We start from the raw sequence: 27,524 nt of genomic DNA on the forward strand, positions 1-27,524 counted from the left end.
CAATTAGGCCTTTTTTCTCGGCCCAACTATTGTTAAAGCCCATTTAAATTAATTGACGGTTGGCCTATTAGTCCTCTTTCTCCTCGGCTCAAGTGTGGTAAAGGCCCGTTCAAATTCAGGCCTTTTTCTATTCGGCCCAACTATGGAAAAGGCCTTTTTCTTCGGCCCATGTAGGATAAAAGCCCGTTAAATTCATTGATGGCTTGCCCAATTAGGCTTTTTCTCCTTGGCCCATGTCTTGTAAAGGCCTGTTGAGATTCATTGATGGCCTACGCATCTAGCCATTTTTCTCTTCGGCCCAAGTGTGGTTAAGGCCCGTTGAAAGACATTGATGGCCTGTCCAGTTGGGCCTTTTTTCTTTGGCCCAAGTGTATTAAAGGCCCGTTTATATTTATCGTTTCCCGCCCAATTAAGCTTTATTCTTTTCTTCGCAGCCCCTGTGGTAAAAGCCCGTTTAAATTCATCGACGGCTTTCCCAAGTTAGCTATAACAACTTTTTCAGCAATATCTTTAATTGGTAAGCTCAATCCGTGAGTGAAATGCACTATTTAATATTAAAAAACAAATATTCTTTATATTACTGGATATTTAGAAATTCAGGGGTTTAGGTATAATTTTTATTAATTAAGAAAAGATTAGTTCATATTAAATAAAGTAAAATGTTAGGTATACCATTTAAGTAAAATTTATCAAAATGTTAAATCTACCGTTTAATTAAAATTTAATCTAAATTCATTCAAGTATGTGTTATTTACTTAGACGTTATACCTTAATTTTTTTAGTCAAAACTAGACGTATAGTAATAACTTAAATTATATTAGCCTAAACAAGGGTGAACAAAAAATTTTCTTGGTGAGAACCAAACTTCCAATATTCCCCCATTTTCGTGAAGCAAATTACAAAAGAATTTCACAAGTGAATAGGCCGAAATAATGGACATATGACCAAAAACATGGAACACTTTGATTAGTACAACTCCATGTTCATGAATCACGACTCCATGTTCTTTCACGTGTAAAGAATGTTGTTCTAGTCCGTTTAAAACCGGACAAACTTCAGCAACCCTAACGTTGTTTTTTCTCGAATCATCATACAAATCTATGATTGTAATCTTCTCAATTTTAATTTATTCCGGTTAGAGTCACAATAAGCAAACATGTACGCATGGACAACGTGTATAAGCACGATAGAGTGAAGATCCCTTCATGCAACTTATGAGCACGAGTGGTAGGAAACCGATTTAGGTAAAACCGAAAAATGGGTTGTGGAATTCCATGAGCAATTAGGGTTAGAACACAAACAAATTCAAAAAGAATTTAAAGTGGAAAAATGACATGAACTTTTAGAACAAATGGGTTTGAAAACAAATGATATATAAACGCAAGTTTGTGTGTTTATATGAATTTGTGAGTCATTTCACCAAATTCAAGTGGAGAAGTCAGGACAGTGAGGTGGTCACTACCACCAAACATTTCAAACACTTTTAATACCATAAAATAAGCAAGTGGGTTTTGACTGTTTTGGAAGCTCAAATATTATATGATATTGTATCAATTTGCTTGTTCCTTAGACCTTGGCACTCAAAATGGTTTCTTATTTCTCATCTTCTCTTTCTTCTTTTACTTCTATTTCCCAAGTTGATGTCCATTTTGCTTGCTTCTTTTATCCCTAAATCTTATCCCTTTTTAATCCCTAAATCTTTTGCTTTTTCTATGCCTAATCTATCCGTTTATGATATACCACAATTCGAGCCAAAAAAAAGTAGGGATATCTAAAGAAAATCAATCAGCCAACCCAACTCGTACCGTATAAGTTGTCTTATGAACTGATTTGGGTTGGGTTCAGTTTAAATAAATAAATAGTCAGGAATTAGCATCGTTGAATTACGTGGAAAAAGAATATATTTTGTTTTCCTTCGACTCCCACCATTCCCATGAATCTAGGTTTAATTTAACAAGCTAATTAGCATAAAGCTAGTTAATTAGTGGCTTAATTAATGGGAGGGTGGCAGTTGGTAGTTGATTTCTTGTTAGACAACCCCCTGCCAATTATTAATCCTTATTTATCCACAAATTTTAATTAAATATATAATTTTAGGACCACATGATTTGCATCCCAATACCCATACACCATCTTCAATTCCATTTGATTCTCATTAAGATTAAAAATAATAATTTAATTTTATAATCAATTTACCTAACTATAGTTTAAAATTAATAAATTATTTATTGGATACTTATCTACCCCGTGTATTAAGCACGTAACACCATATTAATGCAAATTATTCATCAACATAAACTATATTAACACTAAATCCAACCTTATTTTATTCTATTAGAACTTCGAACTAACCATCATCTTAATATATTTAATTAAACGCATAATCATGCGTAATCCTGCATTAAGATGTTGTTAATATTTAATTTGTAAAAAAAAATTAAATTAAATAAGATTTTGGGTGCAAATCATGTACGGCATTTGCCCTATAGATCATCAGGATTTATTTATAAAATATATAATATACAATTATGTTAGGTTGTTTATCGAATTATTTTATATTATAACTCAATTTAAGCCTTATCCAAGGTAGTGGTTTAGGCTTAAAATACAATTTTACCCCCATAATGTAATAATTAAAATAATATAATAATATATAAAAATATTTAGAACCATATAATATATTTATTATTTAGCCCCAAAGGTGAAGGAAAATTAGAAAGGTTGATGTACTAGTGCGAAGCCAAAATCAATCACTTTCATTCTTCCGGTCCCGCCGCCGTAGGCAGCGGCGGCGCCGGTTGTGGTGGACCACGGTGGAACGTTGGCCAACCGCTAAAAACTATTTCCTTTTCTTTCCCCCAAAATTCTAGACAATAGGTATTAGGGGACCCCAAGATAGATTAACTCCAACATTATTGTCGGAATTATAATTATTGTTTGTGAAAATTCTTGTTCATAAAAATGTTTTAAAATTTAGGAAAAGAAATTAAATTAATAAAAATATCTCATTTGCCTAGAAACTATCATCAAAAGTTTTAATCTATGTTTTAAATATTTTTAAACTTTCAATTTTAAAAATATCTTTACCATTAATTTTGAACCGAAACTATTAATACTTTATTAAAAAATACCTTCAACATTACAAAGGTTTATTTTATTATTCTTAAAACATGTTAAAACATAAAAATAAAAATAAAAACTTTTAAACTTCTTAAAAAAATAATAACATACCCTTAATATTAATATTTGAGCGCAATTATTAGTACCACATCTAAAAATATTTAATCTTTAAAAATAAATTAAAATATTTAAATGTTGAAAATATTTTTGAATCAAGATNAAACCTATATTTTTTTACAAATTTAATTCATTGTTTTTTTTTAGTTTTTGTGTAATATTTTAAGAGTATTATTGAAAATTTTGAAATATTTTTTATACCAAATATAATATCTTGCGATATTTTTTTTTATTAATTTAACAAAAATAATAATAAATTAAATTATCGTAATATTGTTTTGATATTGACGCAACAAAGGTTATTGTTGCGTATACACAGTAAAAGAATTATTTTGTATAAGAAAAATAAAATAAAAGTACTTTATTTTCTCCTTTTTTTTTAATAGAAAAAAAGGTAGTTTTTTTTTTCTTTTTTTCTTTATGTTATTTCTAAGCTTTGATGAGCTACTTTATTCTTCATTAACATTTGCTTAAAATTAGTAATGCATGAAAATAACATATAAAATAATAAAATACAAAATTGGTTTTTTTAAATTTGAATATATAAATACATTATATAAAATTATTTCCTAAATTTAAATTTTGATTNACTTATCAGTTATATATATATTTATATGGGCGAACGACGGGAATTTACCACTTGTGTGTAAAGGTAAAATACAGGTTGTGACAAATCGGAGGGGTAAAGTGGGGAAGGCAGCTTTATTTTATCCAACTCTCTGACTACGTGTCCCATAGATTAGTCACTCAATATGAAGTTAAATCAAGAAGATAGACGACGGTCGTGGGGATTACTTAAATTAATATATATTTTTGGATTAAACTCACTTATTTTATACTAATAAAAAACCCAAATCAATTATTAAAAAATAAAATTAAAGTTGGGAATGTGGTGGTCATAAACCTTAAGAAAAGGTGGGTCCCTCGGGCCGGAACTGATGTGACCAAGATTTCGTGGTTCAAAGCCACGCACAAAACGGCCACGTGGGTTCGGCCTGACGCCTTTCCGGACCGAACGCGGGATTTTCTCTGTATCAAAAACGACCTTCTTATAAATATTAAATTCAAATCTCCAAACTTTAATAATATATGTTAATTAAAAATATAATATAAAGTTTTAACCTTCAACATTACAACCTAATATTCTGCCAATAAATAAGTATATAAATATAAAGTGAGTAGGGAAGGACGGAGAATTCAATATCTCGCTTTGACCATGTTTAGCTTATGATAAAAAATATCTCCATACTCTTTCAGTGATCCTTTATTTAAATAGCGATTATTCACATTATTCGAAATTAATTCATATGAAACCCATATAAGTAATTATATTTAAATTAATTGATAATATTGATCGGAGAATAAAATTTAAAAATGGGAATGGGAAAAAATAAAGAAAGAATTAGTTAGCGTATATATGGGGAAGGGTTTGAATAGCAAAAAACCAAGTGCCTTTAGGACAAGACAACCACGTGGTGTTGTGCAAATGTCTGACGTGGACCCCTTCATTGCTCTTTCCCTCACCGCTCCGCCTCTATTTATACCTCATTTTCGCTCCTTATCTTCTCCAAAATTCCTCTTTTTTTTTTTTTTGTCTCTGTTTCCAAAATTATTTCCTCTGCAATTTTGCCTGCTGCTCACTCACTCACTCACTTCAAAATCTAGGCTATGGCGGCTTCTTCTTCTTCGTTCTTATTCAAGCCGCTTTGTTTCGACAATATTAAGATTAGGCAACAGTCCAATCGTAGAAATAACGTTGTTCAGTGTGTTCTTCACTCTCCCTCTGTTCTTCATTTTCCCGACCAAACTACTTCTAAAATTAAGCTGATTGTCAAAGAAGAAAACAAAGCTTCTATTTCCGGTTGGAATTTTCTTCAAAAAACGGCTTCCATGGCGTTAGATATGGTCGAATCCGCCTTACTTTCATTCGAGCTTCAACACCCACTCCCCAAAACCGCCGACCCACGTGTTCAAATCTCTGGAAATTTCGCTCCGGTACCGGAGCAACCCATTAAACACAACCTCCCTGTCACCGGAACCATCCCCGACTGCATTAACGGCGTCTACATCCGCAACGGAGCCAACCCTCTGTTCGAGCCCACCGCTGGTCACCATCTCTTCGACGGCGATGGCATGGTCCACGCCGTCTCCATCAATGACGGCTCAGCCAGCTACGCTTGCCGGTTCACCGAAACCCAACGACTGGTCCAAGAACGGAAACTCGGGCGGTCTATTTTCCCAAAAGCCATTGGCGAACTCCACGGTCACTCAGGAATCGTGCGGCTGCTCCTCTTCTACGCTCGAGGGCTGTTCGGGCTCGTCGACCATAGAAACGGAACAGGAGTGGCGAACGCCGGTTTGGTGTTCTTTAACGACCGGCTGCTGGCGATGTCAGAAGACGATTTGCCGTACCACGTGCGTATCACGCCCTCGGGCGACTTAGAAACCGTGGGCCGTTACGATTTCAACACGCAGCTTAAATCCACAATGATCGCACACCCGAAAGTGGACCCAGTTTCCAGAGAGATGTACGCGCTTAGTTACGACGTCGTTCATAAACCATATCTCAAATACTTCCGATTCTCCCCCGACGGAATCAAATCCAACGACGTCGAAATTCCTCTCCAAACTCCGACGATGATGCACGATTTCGCCATAACGGAGAATTTCGTCATAATCCCCGACCAGCAGGTAGTATTCAAGCTTCAGGAAATGGTCAAGGGCGGATCTCCGGTGATCTACGACAAGAACAAGAAATCCCGATTTGGGATTCTCCCGAAAAATGCAACCGATTCGAAGGATTTAATCTGGGTAGAGTCGCCGGAGACGTTCTGTTTCCATTTATGGAATGCTTGGGAGGAGGCGGAAACAGAGGAGGTGGTAGTGATCGGGTCGTGCATGACGCCACCGGACTCGATTTTCAACGAGTGCGACGAGAATTTGAAAAGCGTATTATCGGAAATTCGCCTGAATTTAAGGACGGGGAAGTCCACACGGCGGCCGATAATCACCGAGGAGGAGCAACAGGTGAATCTAGAAGCTGGAATGGTGAACAGAAACCGTCTAGGGCGGAAAACCCGATACGCGTATCTGGCAATTGCAGAGCCTTGGCCGAAGGTTTCGGGGTTCGCTAAGGTTGATCTGGTAACAGGGGAGGTAAAAAAACATATTTACGGCGGTAGAAAATTCGGAGGGGAGCCGTTCTTTTTACCGAAGGAGGTTAATTCAGAGAAGGAAGAAGAAGAAGAAGAAGACGATGGGCACATTCTTGTGTTTGTACACGACGAGAGGACGTGGAAATCGGAGCTGCAAATAGTGAACGCCATGGATTTGAAGGTGGAAGCGACAGTGAAATTGCCGTCGCGAGTGCCGTATGGATTTCATGGGACATTCGTGGACGCAACCAAGTTGCGAAATCAAGCTTGATTGATTGATTGATTTAAACAAATCTCTGAAAAGTATGAAGATTTTTCGAGTGGATGGAGAAATTACCTGTGGGATGGCTTACAAACACCTCCCCGGATTCTCTCCTATTCGCATTAAAATCTGAACAACCTTTCTTTTTCTTATTTTTATTTTTATTTTGAGTGAGCGATTTGTAGAGGAAAAACCCAGCTTGTAGCTTTTGGACAGTTTGGTAATTTCGAGCTCAGCTGGTTTCTGTTCCCGTCCTGTAAAAAGTAAATATACAGCTGTGACTTAATTACTCGTAGATATTATTCTTTTTAGACTTGCTCCCGATCAATTATATAAATAAATTTATTTATTTGATAAAAAAAATAAAATGCTGTTATTCTTTTTTAGACTTGCTCTCAATTAATTATATAAATATATATATATATATATTTATTTGGTAAAAGAAATAATAACGTAATTATCAATAAAGTGGGAGTGGAAGGTAGAATAAGTTAGAAAAACAGTGTTTTTTTTCCAAAAAAGTTAAAATAAAGTGTTGGTCGGTTGGTAATTAAATTCCACGTTTGGAAACACAAGACTTGGAGAATAATAATAATAATAATAATATGAGACAAAATTGAACTAGCTGGGGAATCCAATCAAAACAGAGAAACTTTATTTTAATAATAATGAATTAACTTTGCCGAACATTAAATGTTGGCCGTAGGATTAACTTTTTAAATTAGGCTTATGATTTTGATTATTGGTAGGAACAAAAGAGTCCCACTCGCCCTTTGTCGTAGGTTGTCCAAAAAGTCAGCAAAATCTCTCCTCTTTTTTTTTTCTTTCGTCTCAACACTGAATCTCTCACTCCGACTTTTGACTGTCGGAACTTAAAAAAGCCTGTCGTGTTTTCTTTTCTCTTTTTTTTTCTAAATTATTTTTTAAAAAAGTTACAATTTTCCACCGACCCATTTCCACCGATTCCAATTCATTCAACTTTTTCCACTTGTTTTGCCGGTAAAGTCATGAGTTTGTTTGTTAGGGTAGGAATCAATTAGTCGTGAGAAATTTCTAATAAATTGATGTTTAAAAATAAAAATAAATTTAGATGAGTAATTTCCAAGCTCCTTCAATCCTAATATGTTAATTTCAACCCACCAAAAAAAAAAAAAAAAACTTTAGTCATCACCTTATTACTAGAATCAATTGCAACCCCAAAATGATGGGTTTGATTATTATTATTATTTGTGTACAATAATTTTCACCCACACATTTCTGGATCTAATTGGCGCAATCACTGCCTCGAGTTTTTTGTTTTTTTGGTATTATAATAATCAATCAAATCCCCATATGGGAATTTGTTGTTTTCAAATTCGTGGTCTCTTCTCTAAGCTGAGTTATTATTATTTAAATTTAAATTTTGGTTCTTGGAAATTATGCATGCAATAAACTAATGAACTCTGAACCTTCCCTACTTAATTAATAGTTTTTTTTTTTGTGACTTTTTTATTTTAAAAGGAATTAATTAGGAATATTTTGACGTGTTTGAATCCGACAATCACCCGCTACCGGTTGGAGCTGCGTGTTTCTAGCCGAAATCCAAAAGTTGGTGCTCCACGTCAACAAAAGAGAGATTAGGCAACGGAGGGGTAATATTGTCATTTCATACATTAAGTATATTATGTCATGTATTAAGTACTTTTATACTTAATTAGTTAGTGGTAAATAAAATTAGTTAGATTAAAGCTGGAATGACTTGAAAAGAGCAAACCCACCTCCCTAATTACTCGTTAAATTTTAAACAAATCTAATTAATAAGTTAATGACTTTTACAACACAAAATTAAATGTTTAATAACCTATTACATATGTTTAAAAGTTTAGGGATAAAAATGACAATTTCATGTCTTCATTAGACACTTTTTAATGTTTAAGAATGTTGGGAAGAAACCTCGAGATCTTTAATCCATTCGAACAATAGGAACAAAATTGTAACAACAAACATGACAAAAATGTTCGACTTACAAAAAAAACTACCACTCCTTAACGTCCCCAAAGGTTGATGGAAAGTGAAACATCCCCAAAAAGCATTGGGAGGAAGAGGAACAGGTTCAATGTAAGGCAAAACCCAAAAGGTTGTCTATGTTGAGAGGTTTTGAGTTCTCAGTTGAGAGGCAACGAAGGGCAAAAGAGTTTACGTTGAAACATCCCCAAAATGCATGCCGCCGAAGGTTGATCAGGTTCAATGTAAGGCAAAGGGAATGCAAGAGCGTGCGCGCGGGCGAGCAGGCGTGTCCCGCCTCGAGTGCCGCCATGTGGGCGCTCAAAAAGGCGCCCGCCCATCCCCCCACCTGCCATGGAATTTGATTGGCTTCATTTCTCATACTTTGCCCTGCCGTTTCAGCATCCCAAAAGCTCTTCTTCTGCAATTAATGGTGAACAACGCTACAATATAAAAGGCCCAAAAGCTGGACATTCCCAAGAATTCTGGACAACAAAACACATCCACCATAGAATATGTGAAACTAAATCATTTACAGATCATCGCAGTGGCTTCTCTATGGCTTCTACTTCCACGTATGTCCCCGTCAAATACTATAAATTATATACAATTCGAGCATATTTCAGTGTCAGAACAAATCTTTAATGCATGGTCGTCGATGATGTTTTCATAAAAAATAGAAATGAAAAGGAAGAGGCTCTTCATAATTTGAAAAGACGTTACATTTTACACCAAAACCAAAATAACATTTAATTTTCTCTTCAGCTTCCCACCTTATTAATTTCATAAACAAACGACTTACAAGCACTTCCTTTCAAAACAACCAAAATGACCAAAATACCCCCACATCAAAAAATAAATAAAATAAAAATCTTCGCCCTTTTGGTAATCCATCCCCACTAGGGTTTATAAATACTTGTTCCCGGGCAACCCTAGTGTAGATTTAGGTCCCTTTCATCGATTCAAGGAGTTGAGTCTCGATTGACTTTTGTAGAATTATCTTATCACAACTTTAATGCAGTTTAGGTATCATTTTCGTCTCAATTCAAGAGTTCGGTATTCGATTAGCTTAGTATCTAACTTGTTTTTCTATTTCTAAGTGATCTCATAGTTGAAGTCGGGAAATGTATTCCCATATAACATGTATCATGACGGTTCGTTTGACTCTACTTTCTTTTATCGAATAATGTTGAATGCATAAGACTTCTCTATATATAATCTACACATAAACACAAAGACGTTGACCTATTATGTCGATAGAAGACGTGGACCTACTAAGTTGATAGAATTGGATGCATAGTACTTATATTCACACTATTAACTCACATGCATGTGGGTCCATTAAGCATTGCAGAATTTATAAATTTCAACGACTTTCTCCCACATGATTTGCGCGTGCAAAACATGAATTCGTTCTTTCTCTCTTATAAATATCTAGCAAAACTGCCACTCCCTCCCTCGTAAATATTTTTGAGATACTTATGACATTCCACGACTTTAACAAAAATAATATAAAAAATATTGAGAAATTTATTTGTAATTTCACATATTTATGACGTAAAAATAAAATTTATATTGAAATAAATTAAACCTCAAAGAATTGGTCCAAATCTGAATTTTTTTTATAAAGAAAAAAATTTAATTACAAGCGGACGTAGAAGTCAAAGTTTGAAAATTATCCGAATTGGATTAAAATTTAAAATAACGTTTTTCAAATCTAACTTTTTTTTTTCTTGTTGAAAGTAATTTTTAATTTGTTTAGTTATTTATTTTTTAAAAAACGTTTTTTCTCTCTCTCAAGAATGTGAACGTTATTATTAAAGAAAAATTAAAAAAAAAAAAAAAGTGTCGGCCAAGTAATATTAATTTTTTATTTCAAGTTATTCACTAAATATTTGCTCGACAAATTTATTTATTTATTTTTTAAATTTTGGTTTATAGCTTGTAAATAATATCATCGAGTTTTTTCATTTTCGGGATCGAAAATAAATTTTTTTAGTTATTACATAATTCCAAAGAATAACAACACTTTTGTGGTTATAGAGAATGTTTTTTAATTTTAAAATGTGATTATTTTATTTTGTTAAAATAAATTACAAAAGTATTCTTTTTTTTTTTTCCTTTTACTTTTCATACTTTTAAAACTAACTTGAAATATTGTCCATTTTCCTTTTTCTTGTTTAAAATGAGTCGTATTATTTTAAGTTTTATTTTATAAAATTCAATAAAATGTAATTAGTTAATTATTTTTAAGGTCATTTCGTTTACTATAAAAAAAAATTAAGGCTTTCAGAATATTAAATTATTATTAAATAGAAAATTATAAAAAGAAAAAAAAAAGGCGACGTGGAGAATTGTAAGAGGACAGGAAGTAGTGGTGGTGGCCGTAACAAAAGATTGTACAGTTATATAAGCAAATATCATTTATCACGTGCGTTTGATCTTCCTTGAAAACGACGCCGTATACCCCACCTATCCCCATAAATACTCCACCTCTGTTTTCATTTTCACAAAATCTACTTTCTCTCTCTCTCTCTCTCTCATTACTCAGATTTTCGTTGTGATGACAGCAAACTCGTCTCTCAGAATGAGGCGAAACTGCAACTTAGAACTTCGCCTTTCTCCCACCACCACCGCCGCCGCCTCCTCTTCCGCCGATAACGGCAGCCTTCAAAGCCAGCAACTCACCATCTTCTACAACGGCCGGATCTGCGTCTGCGACGTTACCGAGCTTCAGGTACCAAAACCAACCCTTTTTTATACGATTTGTAGTACGGAACTTTCGTGCACCCGGTTTGTCTAAATTTCTAAAGAGCTACGTGGCGCCAAATCATTGATTGGCTGGCTGTGACCACCTCGTACTTTTTTTTTTTTTTTTTTTTTTTTTTTATAAATAATTTGACACGAAATCTTCACGCGACCCAGCGCGTGGTTTAGTTTCCGTCGTTAGGCCGACACCGCGTTTTGCTTTGTTGACATGTCGTTTTCACCCCACTAAAATTGGCTACACCTAATTCTTCTATGAATAGAAAAACGCACGTTTTCTTATACGTCTTCTTTTTATTTCTTTAATCTTATGGACAATAGACTAATCTAGTGATTTACGTAATCTTTTATTATTTTATTAATTATATCATTTATTTATTTAATTAATTAAATTCAAATACCCTCCTACTAATAATTACCCTAATTAATTCGAAACTAAATTAATCAAGTTAGATTCAGATTTTGATTAATGATTGGATCGGTGGATATTGCAGGCACGAGCGATTTTAAAGCTGGCAACTAGAGAAATGGAGGAGAAAGACTTGAATGAACCGACATCGCCGATGCTACAACAATCTCCCGTACCTCGGACACCGACCACTTCCGGGCTCTCTATGAAGAGATCGCTGCAAAGATTTCTGCAGAAGAGGAAGCATAGAGTCCAAGCAACATCTCCATACAATCACTGAAGCTAATTACAAGTCATTTGGGGTTTAGAAAATGTTTTAGATCAAGTTCTTGATGTCCCTTTTTTTGTTTTGTTTTTTTTTTTTTGTAAATTACTATGTTTTTGGTTTTTGTTTAATTCTTTAGCATTAAAATTAACTTTCTCTGTGTTTTTAGAATCCATATACATAAGAATAATCCATTTATATAAATTATCAACTCAATCTAATTTCCAACTAATTAATAAAAATGTTAAGATTGTAAATAAAGTGAACTTTGTTTCGTTTTCGGGTTTATGGATTGGATTCGGTTAGCTAAACTCATTCATTTTTATTATGCTTTGACGCTTCGGTTACCGGCAAACACTTCCAAAAGTTACCCTCTCGAGTTTTCGGAGATTTCCTTCATTGAAGTAGTCTTTCGTCATTCTACCAAACGAAAGAAGTTACTATCAAACATCGAGCCTTTATTAGTTAGTTACAACTCATCGAGTAATTTCTTTGCGCTTTCATTTCAAAGATGAGGTTGTAAAGAGGAAGTAGCGCTTCTATTGACTAATGTCGAGTCCGTATCGCCACAGAGCAAAGGTCGCGTCTGAATCTGAACTATTTACTCGACAATTCTTAGATAGCAAGCACTAACTCCCCATGACAAAGTAATAAAATATAAGATCGAAGAAAATGAAATATTGCTAATACATCAACGTGAGTTAAAGTTCATATTTAGGACCTCCTAGACATCCATCGACGTCAAACATTCGTTTGGTGTTCAATTGACAGAAAGTTGTTAATACCTCGTAAAGAGTAAAAAGAAGATTCTTTACGCGATCTTGTTGTTCTTAGTCTGTTAAGATACGTCGTTACTAAACTCGTATATTAGTACCAATTGGACATAAAATTCACAGGAAGATCAGGAAGATTCCTGAAATTACAGAGAAATTCATTTTGGAGATTTGGAACGTTTTTCTTATTTATAAATATAGACTTTTCAAATATTTTGGCAATGAAATTTGAGGGAAAACGGGGAGTATTTTAACGGAAAGTTCCAGAAAAATGGACTTCCCCCCCTTTTTATATATAAAAGAATTAATTCCATGGCGATGATTATGATATATAATAAGCATGAAATTACTTTTATACTTTTTTTTTTTACAAAATTTTTCGACTAACAACACTTAGAACAGGGTTTGTAATGTTTAAATGCCAAAAATGAAAATTGGTTGAATTATCATATTTCTCGATCACAGTTTATATTACTAGTTGAGACAACCAAAAAATTATTTTGACGTAGATATCTGAGTATCATGAGCTTATAGATTAGATGAATTTGATGTTAGTGTTAAGATGTGTGCTCCAATGTCTATGCATTTGTTGACCGTCACACTTTTTTGATGTGGGATACCTCTTTACATATCCATTGTGCCAAAGTTTCGAGTAGGCATGGAAGGACAAAATATATCCAAAGATGAAATATGGTACCATCACTTACTCCACTGTTTAATTTGGGAGGTATCCCATTGCGTCCGTGGATGGTGGAAAGGGGAGACATGAGTTTGACGTAGATGAAGATGATGAGCCAAATGTAAATGGAGATGATGAACTCGGTAGAGATGGAGATGATGAGTAGGACGGAGATATAAGGCGATGAGTTGGATGTAGATGAAGATGACGAGATAGATGTAGACATACACATACAGAATATCGAGGTTCCTCATGAACCTGTTAGTATAATATCTCAACCTTTTGTGGAAGAACCCTCGGGGTAACTCAATCATCATGTCTGGCCCGTCTTCTTGTTTTGACGACATGAAAATTTGGCGATAGTATGAGTTATGACAAGACATATAAAGCAAGAGAAGAAGTGTTAGATCTTGTTAGGGGATCGCCAAAAGCGCCTTACAAGCTACGACCGAGATTTGGTGAAGCATTGAAGATTGAAAATCCCGGTACGATGAACAACACGAAAACCAAATCATTTCTAAATTGTACTCCATGAAATAACATGAAAACCAAAATAACCTTTTTTTTTTTTTTTTTGCCATTTTTCCTTTAAACCAACTGTACCAGCAATCAAAAACACATAAAAGTTGTCAACTTCAGACAGTAACATATCAATGTTGGCAACAGAAACAATATAGGATGAATGTAATATCCCATTCAAGAAGACATTACATATTTTTATCATAACACAACATCATATGGCTATATATCAGAAGAACCCCAAGAATAGACTGCCAACCCATCTCATAGCCTCGGCACGATGCGAGGAGTGTCCCAGTCAGCCACAATATGGTTGCGGGTAATCTCCTGAATCGAGCGACAGCCGCTCAATGCCATGGTCAGCTCGAACTCATCGCGCAGCATCTGAAGCACCTTCCTCACCCCAGCCTCGCCCTCTGCTGCCAAAGAGAACACCACTGGCCTCCCAATCTAACATTGATGAATAAGATACTTGATAAGTGATCATTCAGTCCTCAGCTAGTAGCTAAGTGATTGTCTGATATGTGTTCTTTTTACTTACAAATATGCCAGATGCTCCAAGTGCCAATGCTTTGAAAACGTCTGTTCCACGTCGAACACCGCCATCCAGGAAAACAGGAACTTCACCTCTGGCAGCTTTAACAACCTGAGATCATCAATAGCTCAAAAGATGATGACATGTTTTGTTTCAGGCAAACAAAAGGGACATAGTCAAGTTGTAGTAAGTACCTCTTCCAAAGCCATAATGGTTGCAGGGACATAGTCGAGTTGACGAGCGCCGTGATTTGAAACAATTATTCCAGCAGCTCCACTTTGAACGGCAATCCTTGCTGCAATTTGGAGGCCAAGCATCAGAATACATTAAAATCATCGCAATGAATGTCTTATTATGAATTTACTTACTGTCCTCAGCAGTAAGTACACCCTTCACGAGAATTGGCAGCTTGGTGATGGTCTGGAGCCACTTCACATCCTGTAAGTAAATGTAAAAAGAAGCTTTTTCAATGGTGCTGTCTTGTTTATTTCACTTTGAATGACATTTTCTTTCTGTTACCTGCCAACTGAGAGTACGGTCAATCTGCCCCGCAACATACGAAGCAAGTCCCGAGTCAGCTGCCTGTAAAAAGCACCTCCACAGATAAAGAAAATGTTGCGAGAACATTGTTGATGGAAGTAGAACTCAGAATATGTTAAAATACCATCACTAGCCCAGTAGCATCAGACCCAATAATTATATGAGCTAGATATTTTAGGAATAGATGGTCTAATTTCTACTATAAATACCCCTCAACTCTACCTAGGTTTTCATCCCAAGAAATCCAAAGCACAGAGTGTGGTAGTTTTTACAGAGTGTCTTGTAATCCCTTCTCGATTTGTCTTATTAAAGAGTGCGAGCGCTTCCCACAAAGAGTTGTGTTGAACAGAATAGAGTGACATTTCACACTTACCTCGTCCATTTTACCAAGATCCAATCCCTCAAAGTTCTTCAATGTCAAAAATGGTGGCAGAGTAAATCTGCATCAAAAGCCATTTATGTGTGATAAACATTTGTTAATAAGGTTTACTGTCTACCTAAACCAATATCAGCTGACTCAATAAATCCATACACACCTGTTCTTGATATCAGCTTCCCTTCGACCAAGCCGTGGAGTGTCCACAGTCAGAGCAATGGCTTTGAAACCAGCCTTTTCAGCTCTTCTCACAAGCTGCGCCACCACATTTCTGTCCTTGTACACCTGAATAAGCAATCACACAAATTCGGGTAAAACACGTTAAGACTAATTGTATTTTGCAGCATAAGTTAGTCATACAGATTGTTCTTACATATAGCTGGAAGAACCGAATCCCAGGTCCAGTGGAAGAAACTTCTTCCACACTGGAAGTAGCCCATGAGGAAAGGGTCTGAAACAATTCAAGAATCACTCGAATCAAGCATAGAAATAAACAGTCCTTAATTCAAAACAATATTATGTACAAAACATTTGAGAGAATAGTAGAACTTTAGACCATAATTGTGCCCGCTGCAGATGCTGCTCTGGCGGTTGCATATTCCCCTGCATTGAAACGACAATATCATTCAGATGAAAACGCTGTCCTTGTAGGAATGGAAGTGAAAATCAGCTCAAAAACACCATAATAGACCGACACTTGAGGATTGTTGGGAGGAAGTCTCACATTGGCTAGAGGATGATTATGAGTTTATAAGTAAGGAATACATCTCCATTGGTAGGGAAGCTCAAAATAAAGCAATGAGAGCTTATGCTCAAAGTGGACAATATCATACCATTGTGGAGAGTCGTGATTCTTAACATAGTATCATAGTCATGCCCTTAATTTAGCAATGTCAATAAAATTCTCAAGTGTCAAACAAAGAAATTACTAGCCTCGAAGGTATAGTCAAAAGGGATTCATGTGTCGAACAAATGATGTACTTTGTTCGATGCTACATAGACTTCAGGGGAGGCTCTACGGTGTACTTTGTTTGAGGCTATATAGACCTTAGGGGAGACTCTATGGTGTACTTTGTTGGGAGGGAGTCCCACAAAGTGGACAATATCATACCATTGAGTAGAATCGTGATTCCTAACATGCATAATTTGCTAGACATCGGGATTAGGAAGTTCTTACCTTCAGGGTGAGCCATCTTTTGCATGGCAGTTGGAGCAATCATAATGGGCATTGAAATCTTGAATCCCAACACAGTTGTAGACATGTCTATCTTACTCACATCAATAAGAATACGGGGGCGGAACCTGTGTCAGTGAAAGAGAGATTTCCATTCATAATTTTGGATAACAAAGCAACTTTGAACTGGAAAGGACTGATAAACATGGAAAGAAACGTACAAAATCCTGGAAAATGCATTTCTGTTTTCCTTCAGGGTCCACTGGTCCTCTGCGCCAGATGCGTAGTAGTCATAAACCATCTTAGGCAACTTCTCCTTTGCAATAGCCTCATACTCCGTGACATTAGTGATCTCCATCTTTCAAACAGAGTACTCAAATCTGTGTGATTCAAAGCCCACCAAATTGAAACCATCTCAAATATTTGATACCAAACTTATTCTTGTGACAGTGAATAAGGATAAAGCGATGATTCTCATCGAGACCCAGAGAAAAGGAATGCATACGAATGGTGTTTAAGATCATATAATCATTGTTTCAATGCTTTTTCACTTTAAAAAACTTCTATCAATCAAGATATGAGTCTACATGAGTCTACATGAACCAGAAAACATCGGATTTAATTCATTCATTCGTTCTAATTTCATCGACAAATAGAGAATGAAACAGAAAAGCAAATTCACAGAGCATAAGTGAAAATCAGTCCAAAAGAATCAAAACCCATATGAATGAAACAGAGTAGAAACAATCAAAACTGCATGAAACACAAAACTCGAAAGACCCAAATGAATGATCGAACAAGACATGCGTGTAATACCACAAAACCCCAGATAGAGGAAGATGAACAGATCAAATCAAAAGTTGCAGAAGAACTATCATATAAGCGAGAGAGAGAGAGAGAGAGAGGTAGAGCATACCCTTATCTGTGGCAATGAGAATGAATGAATGGAAGTGATCAAAAGGGCTTAAAGATAACGAAGAGAAGAGGGAAAGACGAGCGATCGAGAGAGAGATTGAGCTCTCGAAATGGAGAGTGCGAAAACAAACAACAAATATAGCACAAGAGTGATAGAGACAAAAGGGGGGTGGGGATCAAATTGAGGAAGAGAGAGAGCGGCCACATTGTTTGGATTGGATTTTCAAGGTGAGCGTTTGCAACCAAATCTGTTTCACGGATATTTCTCAAATGGATCGCGAGTAAGAACTTGTGTGGAGGGCGTTTGCAGGAGTGTCAGTTATGCTCAATCCTCGATAACATCCCGTTCTTCAATGATGTATGTAAGCAATTGATTTACAATTGCTGTTCCATGTGAACCGATGATGAAGAAAAATTGGAGGGTGATTGAAAGTTTCACAAATATATGATTCAATTCAATGATTACTTTAAAACATGAGCTAATGGGTACACGATTGAGTTGGATTGGAATATTTTGGACAAACTCGAGATGGTAACTCAGAGCAATCTAAATAGAGCAGCTCATGACCCAACTAGAGATGGTCGGGTTGACTTGANATCTCTCCTCGATCCATCCCACCTGCCAAAAGAAAAAGAAAGAAACAACCCAACAAAAAAAACCTTAAAGCAAATTTTATGATATATGGTAGGTAGTTAACATTAATTGAATTATTGGATTATATGAAAATATGGTAATGTTTTAAATGGTAACATTTTAAGCTTTTAATTGTTTTTTGCTTTAAATATTTTTTATTTTATTTTTCACAAAATTCTAACATTTGATTAGGATATACTTAAATAAGATGAATAATCAAATTTAAATATTGGTATAAATGATGTTTTAAATTTTTTAAATAAAATTTATGGAAGGATAAAAATACTTTTGAACTAATTAGAATTATTGATTAATTATATCAAGTATAATCTATATTTTCAAATTTTAAAATATAATTTTTTACTCTATAATCACAGTAAATTTATAGTTACGTAATATTAAAAATTCATATAATATAATTACGAAAAGAGATAATGACGAGTAATTGACCATGTTCTTTAAAAAAGTTTTGAAAATGTCGGTTTAATGTAACATTTGATGACGTGGAAGTCTTCATTAAATATATTTAAATTTAAAAAGATAAAAATACTTTAAATAGACAAAAAGAAGATGAAAGGTACAAAAGATAATAAAACACAATAAATGTCAAAATTTAAATTTTAAATAAATGTTAAATTAATAAGAATAGCTTTGCCTATAAAAAAAAATCATAAATTTGGAACGTTTCAATAATACTCTTAAATTATAAAAAAATACCATTTTCAAATAATTTGAGAGGAAAATAATTTTGTCTTTAAAAATATATTTTAAAATTTAATAATATAAAAAAAAACCCTAAATATTAAAAAGTTTAATAAGTACCTTCAACTTTGCTAAAAAAAATAAAAAAAATAATAAATTAAACTTTTATTATTAATACGAGGTATAAAAAGAATTAATAATATCTTAAAAGTAGCGTTAAGACCCTCCACTTTTATAAATAAAAAAAATTCAAATTTTTGTAGCTTAATATATGAATAAAAATCGTCGACAACTCATAAATTATTTTGTAATTTTTTAATATTATTTTAAAAAATTCATGAGTATTTTTAAATCGGATATTATTAAAAGGGTATTTTTGAAATTTTTAAAAAATTAAAAAATATTTTTGAAGTTTTTAAAAAAGTTTTAAAAAATTCAAGATTTTTTTTAAAAAGTTTAAAAAATGAATTTTTGAATTTTTTTTGAAAGTTAAAAAATATATTTAAGTATTAATGATTTTAATCTATAATTGAAGGAAGAGTATTTTTTAGATTTTTTTTTAAAATTTTTTTTTAGAATTTTAATGAAATTTTTGAAAAGTGAATATTTTTTTATCTAGTCCAACCGAGATGAATATTCATATTTTTTTCTCTGTTTCTTAAAAATCAAATAACGAAAGATCAATACATTCAACGGCTGAGATCTTATCTTCTTGGATAACGCACTAAAAAAGCGAACGAAATAAATATACAAAAGAAAAAAAGGGCGGTTCTTGCAAACCCTTGAATTGTAGTTTTAGTCACGTTTCCTCCAATCGCTGCATCGGCGGCCAAAGTTTGCGGTGGTGCCGCTACTTCATCTACTTCGCTGAGGTACTTTCGTCCTTATGTTTTTGCCTCTGTCGTATTCACGGTGGTTCTTGTTGGCTCTGTGAATTAGGGTTTCGTCTTTTCCCTCCTCTCACCCCAAGGATTCTTGCTTAGCAACGTTCTAATGGTTGGGTTTATTGTTTCGCGTTAGAGGAGGAAAATTTGATTGGATGCATTTTCATGCAGACTTTTCCTTTCCTTATGCCTTTTTGTTGGCTGAAATGCAGGCAAATTGAAATTGTAAAATGGTGAGTGGGAAGCGACCTTATGGTCAGAGGGACAATAATGGAGACAGTAAGGGCTACAAGAGACGGATTACTGATAGAGATGACTGGGTCGGTGATGAATTGGTTGTTTACCGAATACTGTGTCCAGACGAGGTTATTGGAAGTGTTATTGGTAAGAGTGGGAAAGTGATTAACTCAATAAGACAAGAAACGAGGGCAAAGATTAAGGTGGTTGATCCATTCCCTGGTGCTAAGGACCGTGTTATAACAATATTCTGCTTTGTCAAGGATAAGGAGGAAGTGGATGTTGATGACGAGTTCTATGACAGGCGACCAGTATGTGCAGCCCAAGATGCTCTGCTTAAAGTTCATGCTGCCATTGCTAATGCACTGGCCTCTGCTGGAGATTTAGATAAGAATCAGAGGGACAAGGAACAATGCCAAATTCTTGTCCCTTCAAGCCAATCTGCTAATGTTATTGGTAAAGCAGGATCGACTATAAAAAAGCTTAGAGGCAAGACAAGAACCAGTATAAAAATCAGCCCCAAGGATGCCACTGATCCAATTCATTCGTGCGCAATGGAATTTGATAATTTTGTCATGGTGTGTATGTTCGGCTCTCATTCCATTTTTTTTTTAAAAATTTAATATCGCTGTTGATATCATGAAGTTCCAACTTGACATATCCGTTTGTTTTTTCAAATGTAACAATTAATCATCAGCTTGAAATTTCCGTGTCTCATCATGCTTTACATTGTTTCAACATTATGTTCAAACGAGAGTCGTCTGAGAGCTTCAGTGAGCTTTACAACTACTTATCTTTGTTATATTTTCATTGCTGCCCATGCCTCTTTGATATTAAATTAAGAACCCTAAACTTCCATCTCTGGTGCGTCTACTTCTTCTTTTTAAAATTTCCTTTTTGACTCAAAGAACAAGATTTTTTTCTTAAAAAAACTTTCATTAGTATTTAAAAATTCTACCAAAAACAATGATATTATGTTTAATTCAGAGTATTTGTTGAGATCCTAAGGACGCAGAAGAGCAGGTTTATTGCACCTTTCTTTACTGCTGAATGTTTTGAAGTGTGTACTTTTTTGTCTGATTTATCTTTTAAGGACTGGGCCTGAGGTGTGCTTCGACATACTGAAAATATCTATGGATATTGTACTATACCTTGGCATAGAGGTAGTTAGCTAGATATTAGTTATCACTTGCAAGACATTACAAGTGTTTCATATTACCTAGAGATATGTGATTTGGTGGACTTAAAATGTTTTTGCTTCTTGAAATTAAAAAATTGATGGTTTGAACAAGCCGGTTCTCGATCAATCTATAGATTCTTAACTTTTAAGAAATGGATCTGGAAACCAATATGTTTTGTAAGCATACCTATCTAACTCACATAAAAGGAGGCTATACTGACACGGGGATTACTTGGTAGTTGTTGTGTAAGAACTTTTATATATTCATGTCCTGCTTCAGAATCCTGAATGAACGCTCACTCTTTGTTTCTGTTTTCTTTTCAATAATTTTTTGGCGTTGTTTGCTGATCTTCAGTACCATTTTTTTTTTCCTATTTGGAGTAGATAGCTGGTGAACCTGAGGGAGTAAGACGGGCTTTATTTGCAATATCTTCAATCATGTACAAATTCCCTCCCAGGGAAGAGATTCCTCTTGATACGACTGTAAATGAGGCCCCTCCTAGCATAATTATCCCTTCAGATGTCCCTCTGTATTCTGCAGGAGGACTATATCCAAGTGCAGATCCCATTCTTCCTCCCAGATCTATTCCACCGATGCTTGGTGGTCAACATGTCCAGGACATTCATGATTACCCCGACACTGGGAATACATGGCCTCTTTATTCATCTTCTCTTCCTGTTGTTTCTGGTATTGGTGGTCATCCTCCATCTGAGGAGTTGATTGTTAGAGTATTATGCCCTTTTGATAACATTGGCCGTGTCATCGGGAAGGGTGGGGGTACCATTAAAAGCATAAGGCAAGCTAGTGGATCTCGTGTGGAAGTTGATGATTCCAAACGTGATTGTGATGAATGCTTAATTACCATCACTTCAATTGAGGTACTCCCTCTTCTCTCACTAAAGCCAAGAAGAGTTTTTCTCAGCCAATGTCTTTAACTGCATGTTGGTCTTATATACAATTTTCTAGATGGGTTTATTTGCAGAATTTTGGAACACAATATAAATATGCATATGCCCATTCTATATTGTTTGGACTATTTTAGATTGTAATTTGATTCAGTTTAGTACTTTGGGAAATTGGTTTTTGAGTTTTGATCATCCCGCAAGCATTTGCTTCTGCAGCTAATTTTGAGAAGTTTCTCAAATGATGCTTCTTGAAATCAACTTTTGAAATTTTTTTAGAAGACTTGAGTCGTTTTGAGGGTTTTTCCATTGGAGAGGGAAGGACTAAGCTTCAGTTTAAATAGATCAGAGTTATATAGTTATAAAGATTTAGAACCACGTATAACTCACATAATGATCGAATAAAACTATGTCATTTGTTAAGCTAATAACAAAGGATTTTGTAAGTAATATTGCAAAATGAACATGGAAAAATGGCCACTGACTTTCTATGTGTCCGAAGTAGTAGATTTTGCAGAATTCATTTCCATTGCAGAAAAGAAACCTTCAACTGCACACTATCCTTTGGTCTAGTTGAAATGGTTCGTGGGTCATCAAACAATTTGTTTTAGAATTTTAGCATGATATTTAACTTGCATAATTTGTGTGGTGCAGTAGCCTTATTGTTTGGTTATTTCATTTGCATGTCTTATTCATGTTGGAACTGATTCGCTATTTTAATGAATACATTGCCCATCTTGATGTTTCATGCCTTTTTCAGTCTTTAGATGACCTGAAATCAATGGCTGTTGAAACTGTTTTGTTGCTGCAAGAAAAGATCAATGATGATGAAGGTGGCACAGTGATTATGCGACTACTTGTTCCATCTAAAGTTATTGGTTGTATTATAGGGAAAAGTGGTTCAATCATCAATGAGATTCGTAAGACAACTAGAGCTGATATCCGTATTTCTAAGGGTGACAAAATTAAGTGTGCTTCTGCCAATGATGAACTTGTGGAGGTTTGCTTTATGAATCTTAATTAATGCTGAATGCAGTTTTGCTTTCACTACAATTTTCACTTTGAATGCAATTTTGCAGGTAAGTGGTAAAGTTGGCAGCGTGAGAGATGCATTGGTCCAGATTGTGTTAAGGCTTCGCGAAGAGGCTTTGAAAGATAGAGAAGTTGGTTATAACCCTGCTGTCTGTACTGATTCCATGTACCATTCTGGTTCCAGTTTTTCGATGCCGTCTGTCTTGCCTTCTGTTTCTCCTGGTGCTCCACCAATGGGCTATGATCAGAGGGCTGAAAGTGGAAGTGGATTGGGCGCTCTCTCTTCAAGTAGCCTATATGGATATGGATCACTGTCGGTAGGTGCCATAAGCAAACTTTTGTTTTATATTGCAGCACATTAGTACCTTTGTTTTTTCAAATAGTAACATAGTTTTTACTATGTGTCTTAATTGAAAGAAAAAATTGCTTAATGCCAATGAGATGACAAGTTCAACATTTGATTTGGGTATTTGTGTGTATTCCTTTTTGGGAGAGCAAGATCATTTAGGACGGTCACTTGTGTATCAAATAGTTATGATATATTGGAAGGAATTTCTTTGTTCTGTTTTCTGCTATTTTCTTGCATACTGAAACCCTTTTCTGTACATGTATCAGATGGGAGACAATGGCTATGGATCCATGTCCTCGTATTCATCCAAGATGTATGGAGGGTCAGTGCACCACCTTATTTATTTAAAAAGTTACACAGTTTTTTTGCTTCATTTATAGAGTTTATGTTTTGAATCGTAACCAATATTTTTACATTGATTGTTTTTATGTCGTTAAAAAACATTGATCATTTATTTGTATAGGCTGCCTCCCCCATCAGCTCTTGAGATGTTGATTCCAGCTACCGCAGCTGGTAAAGTAATTGGAAAAGGAGGGGCTAATATCGCTAACATTAGGAAGGTTGGTTTATTGTTGTCTACATTTCATTATTATTGATATCCTTATTTTCCTATGACTTATATGGCCAACATTATGATCTTTTAATGTATTTCTTTGGTCAATTGGAGAACAGTTCTAACAGCACACCAAATATATGTTCGTATTATAAAAAAGTGAAAGAATTCCTAGTTCTCCAATCTCCCACTTGAATTAGTATTTCTGTTCTTTTCTTTTCTTTTTTAACGAGAAACAATTTTTTTCTTTCTTAGATTTGAGATTTTCTTATAGAGAATGTGATTTTTTTTTTCTTTTCTTGTTATGAAGACTTCTTCCTAAGATGCTGAGACATGACGTGACATGGGCATTGTGATACAGCCTTTGTTAAAAATTTAGTTCTCTGATGTAATTAACTTGAGTAAAAAAGCTATTAGAATATAAGGATGCTGGTTTCTAATACCTTGCTCATCATATTAGTATGCTTGAGAGATTGAAATGTGTAAAAATATACTGAATATGCTTCAATAAGAACTAAAATAGAATTGCCCCTGTTTGAATGTCTTTATTTTAGAAAGAGCCGTTTTCTCTTTTCCAAGACATATTTCATGTTTGTTCTGGCCCATATTTCTTGTACTTTTAGATTGTTTGAAAGAGCTTTTGGGACTATTGAAACGCTTTTACTGCCAACTCTTTTGCCTAAATGATTTTAATTAGTCAAAAAAGTGAAGGAGATTGAAAAATTAACTCTAGACACGCTTATTATTTTGTTGTTGCTATTCTGGGTACTGAATATGTACACTCTTCATTGTTCAGATATCAGGAGCTTTGATTGAGATTTCAGACTCTAATTCATCTCGAGGTGATCGTATTGCTCTAATATCTGGCACATCTGAACAGAAGCGCGCGGCAGAAAACTTGATTCAGGCATTTATTATGGCTACATAAAATGGAAGATGACTACATGTTTGGAGGTGACTAGATGAAAATCTTCCATTTCTGTTCATCCTCGGTAGATCTCCCTAGGTTCAGTTCTGGAGAGGGTGCCTCTTCTAGCCTCCAAATTCTCTGAGTTTTTCCCTTCAAGTGCTTGTCAGGATGTGGGAGGATCTACAGAAGGCTCATATCTAGGGTTCCTAGAGCTTTTGTTTCTTATTCTATTCTTCTTCTGTGGATTCTTAGAACTTTTAGGATCTTTCCTTTCATACTTGTATGTCTGGCCTTATCTTTTATCAAATGGGACTTCATCTCATTTCCAATGCTGTCGTACTCATATTATATGATGATTATGCCAGATGAGTTCCAGGATGCTCGTTATCTCAATCTTATAACTGTTCACAATATTTTTCTGTCCACTCTTTCTCCTACTCAGTTTCTTGGTGGACGAAGATCTCAATCTTTGATCATTATTCTCAATGCAGTTGGTATTGCTCTTACCTATTATAGATCTTTAACTAAGACAATTAACCTCAATAGAAGAGATTGTTTCAAGAACTAAACTAAAGTTGTCATTGGAGAAATTTCTCTCTTGATTCCTTGTTCTGTACTTCCAACGATCGTTCCTTATATTTTAGTAGGTTGGTGCTAAATAGCACCATAAATTCTGCGTTTTTTTACCTCTGTTTGATAATTTGTCTTCTTTTGTGTCCTTTATTAACAGCCAATTCCATGTTTTATGCTCTATAGACATCTGCTGGCCCTGAGATTCCTTGGATATGTAGTAGCTTCAGGGTGTGAGTAGGTTCATTCCCTGAATAATGATTCCCTAATAATATGATCCTTCCATTTTCTTGAGAGAACGACTTTGAGACCATTGTCATTGGAAGAGAGGATTTGTTACTCTTCACTTCTGGAGGGAAGTTTCGTCCAATGTCTTAGTTGATGTTAAAGTGTCCTAGTTGATGCTGAAGTGATGTTTGGCATGAGCTCTCTCTATCTCCTTATATGTCTTGGAAACAAGGGCCTTTTCCATTATAGAAGATTTTCGTTTTTTGAAGAAAACTATTTTAAAAATGGTTTTCACAATGTTCTCAGAGTTGTGTTTTGGAAGGATTTCTTCTTTGTTGTTCCTGTCAACCTTTTTATTAACTAGAGCAGAAAGGTTTTTTATACTTTTTACAACGTTCTTTTTTATAAGAACAAAGATGTATTTGAAATCTGGCATACAACCTAAAACAAATTCTTACATGCATACACACAAACACTTCTGTTACCTTTCTAAACTCATCTTTTGTCTGCTACCATTTATGAGTTATCCAATTGCTAAATGGTTATAGTTTGCCTTGAAAACATAATCAAGAGGTTTGAAATGACAGGTACTTTTCAGTTTTCTGTCCTTGAAAATTCCTTTATATGACATCCTTTCATTTCCCTCTCTTCTGATGACATCCTCTCATTTCCAGCCAATAAAAATTACTAGTGTCAAGAAGGCATTATTGATGAATGATTGGTTACTGGTTAGGCGCACTACACTAGGGTATTGTAGAGATTCAGTAAAATGTTCCCAAAACCTTGGATCATCTTGTGTAGATTCTTTAATGCCTTCCAAGGAATTTGCCTTAGGGTTGTTGCTTAGTCATTCCTATCGATATCATGCAAAGAAATCATACGAGTACATGCAAGCAAACCATAGAACCATTTTAAGTTTGAAGCATCTACCTAGCTTATTCATGGAAATATTGCTTCTGTTAAATTGACTACACCAAATTATCTCACTTATGATTATCTAATGTTTGCCTGAGCGTCCACCCTGTTGAAAATTCTATGAACCGTTTGAAGCATAGGTTCATAACCAAAAACCATGGAGTTTTGAAACCGGTGGGCTGCTTGGTTGGAATAAAAAACTCAAGGTTTCTGAAGCCTGTGTTTGGAGTGAAGGGTTGAGTTTGGTTAATTTGCTTCTTTTGCCACCCTAATTGTTAGGATTTTTTCAATCCCCAATTTTGTGATCCTTTATTATGTTTCTTTGGTTAGAACCCTGATTGTGCCCTTTGATAAGTCTGAATATCTTGAGAATAGAAAGGTCTGGAAAAATGGGAGAACATTGGATGAAAAATTGTGTAGCAAAATGTAGTCTTGATTATCCTAGGGATGCTGGATCATGTTGTAAGACCCATAGTGAATTCTTGATTTTGATATCAACTTCAAATTCCATTTGTTGTGTTGTTTGTTTAAATTATGAAGTTACTGTAGCATTCTCTTGTATAGACTGAAACCGTCCACTCGATTTGATCGTGAAGGACATAGAAAGGAATAATTATATCTCGAATCCATTCTTTTCTATTTAGGGAAGGGAAAGAAACCAGTAATTGAATAGTTCCTAGAAATGATCTGAGGGCAAGGTATCTACATTTTATGAATCAGAACATGTGCTACTAAGTTTCTCCCACGTTAAAGCTGGTTGTCATTCTTCATTCTTACATTTCCTGATATACTTTCAATATCTGTTCACATGAGTTTATCAACAGGAAAAGACTACACAT

At 34.9% G+C, this 27,524-nt stretch overlaps 4 protein-coding genes across 5 annotated transcripts; 3 read left to right on the forward strand and 1 right to left on the reverse strand.

The window, feature by feature from the left end:
• Positions 1-4,623: 4,623 nt before the first annotated feature.
• Positions 4,624-6,949, forward strand: LOC111781088 (9-cis-epoxycarotenoid dioxygenase NCED3, chloroplastic-like). The gene has a single exon (XM_023661512.1). The coding sequence runs from the start codon at positions 4,906-4,908 to the stop codon at positions 6,661-6,663; it is 1,758 nt and encodes a 585-aa protein (XP_023517280.1). The 5' UTR covers positions 4,624-4,905; the 3' UTR covers positions 6,664-6,949.
• Positions 6,950-11,167: 4,218 nt separating this feature from the next.
• Positions 11,168-12,261, forward strand: LOC111782051 (protein TIFY 5A-like). The gene is made up of 2 exons (XM_023662823.1): positions 11,168-11,374; positions 11,898-12,261. Exons 1-2 carry the CDS (start codon positions 11,201-11,203, stop codon positions 12,090-12,092), a joined length of 369 nt encoding a protein of 122 aa, XP_023518591.1. The 5' UTR covers positions 11,168-11,200; the 3' UTR covers positions 12,093-12,261.
• A 1,827-nt stretch (positions 12,262-14,088) lies between these two features.
• LOC111782015 ((S)-2-hydroxy-acid oxidase GLO1-like) lies at positions 14,089-17,744 on the reverse strand. Of its 2 annotated transcripts, none has more exons than XM_023662770.1 (12): positions 17,590-17,744; positions 16,895-17,053; positions 16,677-16,801; positions 16,056-16,102; positions 15,873-15,950; positions 15,660-15,784; positions 15,497-15,563; positions 15,103-15,165; positions 14,952-15,021; positions 14,778-14,878; positions 14,590-14,694; positions 14,089-14,498 (listed from the first exon to the last, which is right to left on the reverse strand). In XM_023662770.1, exons 2-12 carry the CDS (start codon positions 17,029-17,031, stop codon positions 14,313-14,315), a joined length of 1,104 nt encoding a protein of 367 aa, XP_023518538.1. In that variant the 5' UTR covers positions 17,032-17,053; positions 17,590-17,744; the 3' UTR covers positions 14,089-14,312. The 2 variants fall into 2 exon arrangements, with proteins under 2 accessions (XP_023518538.1, XP_023518539.1); XM_023662771.1 differs by lacking the exon at positions 17,590-17,744 and adding an exon at positions 17,490-17,580.
• A 1,957-nt stretch (positions 17,745-19,701) lies between these two features.
• On the forward strand, positions 19,702-27,197 carry LOC111781345 (KH domain-containing protein At4g18375-like). Its single transcript, XM_023661883.1, has 8 exons — positions 19,702-19,796; positions 20,021-20,623; positions 21,610-22,104; positions 22,889-23,128; positions 23,208-23,477; positions 23,776-23,831; positions 23,973-24,069; positions 24,859-27,197. The coding sequence occupies exons 2-8, from the start codon at positions 20,039-20,041 to the stop codon at positions 24,988-24,990; spliced, it is 1,875 nt and encodes a 624-aa protein (XP_023517651.1). The 5' UTR covers positions 19,702-19,796; positions 20,021-20,038; the 3' UTR covers positions 24,991-27,197.
• The last annotated feature ends 327 nt before the right edge of the window (positions 27,198-27,524 follow it).

Source organism: Cucurbita pepo, chromosome LG19, assembly GCF_002806865.2.
Source record: "Cucurbita pepo subsp. pepo cultivar mu-cu-16 chromosome LG19, ASM280686v2, whole genome shotgun sequence".
Taxonomy (NCBI): domain Eukaryota; kingdom Viridiplantae; phylum Streptophyta; class Magnoliopsida; order Cucurbitales; family Cucurbitaceae; genus Cucurbita; species Cucurbita pepo.